Genomic DNA, 5186 nt, shown 5'->3' on the forward strand with positions numbered 1-5186 from the left:
ACTGTACATCAACCTACTTCCTGTTTTGGTGGCCATTTTGTTTGTTTATAAACAAACTTTTTAAAACTGTTTTTAACCACTTTTAATGCGGCGAGGAGCGGCGAAATTGTGACAGAGGGTAATAGGAGATGTCCCCTAACGCACTGGTATGTTTACTTTTGTGCGATTTTAACAATACAGATTCTCTTTAAGGCAAAGATCGATTGATGAAAACTGGGGCAAACAAACATCAGCAAACCAAACATGGGCAGAGACGAGCTCAAAAATAAATTGGTCTCCTATGTTCTGTTTTACTGCAGTTTTCACAGGTCGGTACCAGCCAACAGAGAACCTACGACAATGACGTAAATCACCCACCAGCTTAAAAGCAATATAAAGAGGCAAGACATTGTTACACCATAATACATGTTCACCCTCTGCAAAAAAAAAAAAAAAAACATAAAAAAGGGGGGAAAAATCGTGGAATATGGCAAGTAAACTTGACGTGGCTCAAAACACTTTTTATGCACTAACAGGGAGTCATAGGTTATTATACCTTTTATTTTACATAGCATATTCAAGATACATGGGCAGCGTGAAATAAAAACAGAAACTGCAGATAAATAAGGGCGATCACACTGGATCGATAGAAGCACAGCATAAATACAATTTGGAGTACCCTTCGGAATATGAATAGGCGCAGATGGAGTTACTAAATCCTTGATTTCGGGGTTCATAAAAATACTACGATTTCATTTTTGGAGGTGCCGACCTTAATGATCTTTGGAAACCTAAATTATTTTTTTAACTGGACAGACATCAAGATCCATGCATTTGAAATCAATTTATTCAACCGCGGTGCACAATCCATTTGACACAAAGTAACTGCACATCTATATTTACATATAACCTTTTTAAGTGGTTAACCCTTCTTTTTATTTTTAGTACCTAATATAATATTTGAATCTTTTCCCTCCTCTCCCACTTAAAAGCATCTTCTGCAAACTCCTGTTTTGCAGCGCTAAATGATCACCAATCTCAGTGTATAGCACAAAACAGCCCCCTCCCCCAACCTTTATTTGTTTGTTTATTTAACTATCACCAACAAAAATTATATCTGAAGAGTTTTTTTGTTTTTGTTTTTTTACCTCCTCTAATCTCTCTATAAAGTGGACAATTGGAAACTCCTGTGCAAGTTCAAGTACACGCAACCCGCATAATCCAGAGAGAAGATTGCAACTCATCCGTGTGTTTTTTTTTAAGTTTGGTGTCTCTTGCAAAAAAAAAAAAAAAAACTTAAAGGAAAACAAAACACTTTTATTCTGGTCCGTTTTCAAAAAGAAGCAAAAGTCCACAGGACACATGTGTCTGAGGCTCAGTCCATCAGCTGTTGTACTGACACGCATTCAAACTAGATCCCGGACTTTGTAAACTGCTGTATCCAAAGGTTGAATGCTGCTTAGACTTAAGTCTGAGGCTGGCCAAGCTGGAATTACAGGTGTCCCTATAAACTGTGTAGGGGGAACCAGGAGGTCCATAAGGACAAGCAGTTGAGGACATCGCCGAATTGAGCGAGGAACTGCTGATGTTGTTGAGATTATTGATGTTGTTCAGACTTGAATTTGGCATACCGGGTACCGCAGAGTGGCCCATGCTGGTGGGCATGCTCATTGAAGAGATGGAGCTAGGGCCGGAGAACATGGACTGGGAAGACAACGGGCTCATGGAGTTGAAGAAGGTGAAGCTCTTGGTGGACAGCGGGGCGGGAGTCAGGCTTTTGGTGGCCCAGTTGTTGTAGGGGTAGCCAGCGTACATGTCCTCATAGGGCTGCATCAGGCCGCTGAACTGAGGGACGTAGCCGTTCTTGCAGAGGTCCATCTGTTGGTTGCGCTCTCTCTTCCTCCACTTGGCTCTGCGGTTTTTAAACCAGACCTAGGAGAAGAAGAAATGTTAAAGTGTGAGAGAAGCCGAAAGGTCAACATTTGAGAGAAGCTGAAACGTTACAGGGAGAAGCCGAAACGTTACAGGGAGAAGACGAAACGTTACAGGGAGAAGCCGAAACTTCAAAGTACTGTAGCCGAAATGTTAACGTGTAAGAGAAGCCCAGTTAGTCTTTGAGGGACAAATGACCAGATATATGAGTAATAATCTCCAAAATAAAAGGGAAGCACTTAAAGGCAACTCTGTAACATCTGCTACTAGTTCCTAATGCAAATGAGTCATACCGGACTTGTGGTGACTATGACTTGGCTATTTATTAATGATCGCATCCTGTGCTAACTGCTATAGGTATAGCACGGGTGGCGCTCAAGTATAGACCGAGCTATAAAATACAACTGAGAATTAGATAACAAAAACAGTACAGTGAATGCGCTGACCTCAACAGGATACATCAAGTCAGTCTCAAAAGGTCAAATAGCAAAATAATACCAACCACTTAGCGGCGACTTTTTTAACATCTGCTCTCAGTCAGGTGAGTCATACCGGACCCGTGGCCACGGCTTCGCTACATCTTATGAGAAATATTAAATCATCGGCTCTTCGGCTGAACTTTTGAGGCAGTGTATAATACAGTCCGGTTTATCCTCAAATATAGTGTGGTGGATTACTGCAGCTGAGAATTAATTGTCTCCTCGGGGGGAATAATAAGGAAATAAGCGCAATACACAGGGAGTACATTGAGGGAACTAAACGCAGTGCCATTAGTATAATTGCTTTCCACACACTAACTGTAATTGAGATATTACAGAAGGAGCAAAGGGGCAGAAATCAGTGTACTAAATGACACCCTTCACACCACGTAATAAACGTATATATACTTTCCCTAAATCCTATATTTATATACAGCTGACGTGTTATATACATAGCTTTGTGAGATTACTACAAACGTTGGACATACAGATTTGTAGATGTTGTGACTGCAACAGGGCCCATGCCCTAAGGTGCCCACTTGGGGCCCTGCTTTATCTACCGTATCAGTTCTTCATCAGGGGAAAAAATGTTGATAGCCGCTATGTATACCGCTAACCATTATTATACTGTTCTCAGCTCTATAATCGGTAATCTATCAACATTACTATACTTGTGAAGCAGATTTTTTTTATATCAGAAAAGATACTTATAAAGGCAGAACCCGCTATATTATTTTGCTAGGTGGGTCCCAGCTTAACATTTGGTCTGAGGCCCCTAGCTCTGAAACTAAGTTTATTTCACATGGAAAATCGCAATCTAATGTCATATTGCGCTTGGTTGGGTGATTAATGCATTGGCAAAAGCTCCGTTTCTGCCACTGTGACAACAAAAACAGTTTACTGAGGGGGACAAATACATAATAATAATAATAATTATAATTAATAATAATATATTATAAATTATAATTATTATTATCATCATCATCATCGTTCAATGAAATGCTAATATAATTCCAAGTTGATGTAAATGTTATGCAAATTTAAAAAGCTTGGAATTGGTCCATTTTTTGGAATCCCTTTATTAGCTTGCATTAAAGGGAACCTAAACTGAAAAGGATATGGATTTTTCCTTTTAAAATAATACCAGGTGCTTGACTCTCCTGCTGATCCTGTGTCTCTAATACTTTTTGCCGCAGCCCCTGAACAAGCATGCAGATCAGGTGCTCTGACTGAAGTTAGACTGGATTAGCTGCATGCTTGTTTCAGGGTGTGATTCAGCCACTACTGCATCCAAAGAGATCAGCAGGACTGCCGAGCAACTGGTATTGTTTAAAAGGAAACATCCATATCACTCTCAGTTTAGTTTCCCTTTAAGGAAATAACCTTGACTCTCTGCCTTCTTGGAACTACAAGACCCAGTCCTAGCAGTCTTGATCATGGAATACAGTGCACTATATATGCAGTGTGGGGCCTACTGGGCCAGGGTGGAACTGTGTGGACTTGTCAGCCCAGGTTTATCACGCCACTCTGCAACAATTGCTAAAAACCTCCACATCTGCTCAGCCCAGATCCCCTCTCACCAGTCACCACCCTTGTCTGGGTCCCCAGTAGCGCCCAGCCTACAAACACCAGCCTGCAAGTCAGATGTGTATCTGCAATGCTACAGTCTTGTTGCCAGTAACCGCACAGGATAATTGCTGTTGTACAGAATTCACCCAGAGTACCGCTCAAGGAAGTTTCCGTTTCATACACTGTGTAGAGGCACTAAGGTACCAGCCTGCAGGTCATCATCTGCATCACCTGCTGTCCCCTTACTCCTACCAGGGCTCTTCAGTTCAGCCTATAGCTGCCTTCCCAGCAACTGCAGATCCTCGCCAAACTGCAAGGCAAGCCAATAATTACATCCAGCCGGGAGTGAGTTGGGTGGTTCTGCAGTCCTTGCTTGTCTTTTATTGGTGATAAAGCTAAAGGCCTCGGCTATTGCTAATCATGAATTCTATTTTCACATACACACGTCCGTATTAGATTCCCCCACTCCTGCCAAACGTAGTCACAGTGGAACTACAAATCCCAGCCTGCCATGCACCAACCCAGAACCTGCCACCTGCATCACTTGTCATCATTTACCACACCTAAAATGACTACACTTCCGCAGGCGGACCGACTACCACCTAATATATACATCTGTATGTATTACTGCTCCCTGCTGTACACATTGCATGACGTCCTCACTCCCTTATAGCAAATCTTCAGCCCTGCAATAGGTCTGCACCGAACCCTCTTGTCCAATACTACTCATTGCCAACTTTATCAATGGACTTTTATATATCAGTGCACTAGCAGATCATACGTTCTGACTACTCTCACAGCGTCATAAAAATCGTCATAAAAATCATAAATAGACAGGGGGATTGAGCTAAGGGAAAACACACACACACACACACACACACACACACACACACACACACACACACACACACACACACACACACACACACACACACACACACACACACACCACACACACACACACACACACACACACACACACACACCCTTTGCAACCTTCTTTCTCTTCTCTTCCTGTCCAGGGACGCCCTCTCTCTCTCTCTCTCTCCTCTCTTCTCTCTTCTCTCTCTCGCTCTCTCGCTCTCCCTCACCCCCCCCCCCCCCCCTCCAATATGGTGTCTAATATAACTCATTCAGTTCCTTTCCAGGTACACACGACACGGACTATAACTCACTTGACAAAAAATAAAAAAATAAACAAAACAAAAAGAAAGTAATACAAGAAAA

General features: G+C 42.1%; 1 protein-coding gene across 2 annotated transcripts in view; it reads right to left on the minus strand.

Moving 5' to 3' along the window:
- Positions 1–426: 426 nt before the first annotated feature.
- PITX1 (paired like homeodomain 1) overlaps positions 427–5186 on the minus strand; it is a 68409-nt gene continuing 63649 nt past the window's right edge. For both annotated transcript variants that reach the window (XM_068273024.1, XM_068273023.1), the window contains one exon: positions 427–1911. In XM_068273024.1, coding sequence (XP_068129125.1) covers positions 1363–1911 — 549 coding nt within the window. In that variant the 3' untranslated portion in view covers positions 427–1362. The remainder of the gene's footprint in view (positions 1912–5186) is intronic.

Source organism: Hyperolius riggenbachi, chromosome 3 (assembly GCF_040937935.1).
Source record: "Hyperolius riggenbachi isolate aHypRig1 chromosome 3, aHypRig1.pri, whole genome shotgun sequence".
In the NCBI taxonomy this organism is placed as follows: domain Eukaryota; kingdom Metazoa; phylum Chordata; class Amphibia; order Anura; family Hyperoliidae; genus Hyperolius; species Hyperolius riggenbachi.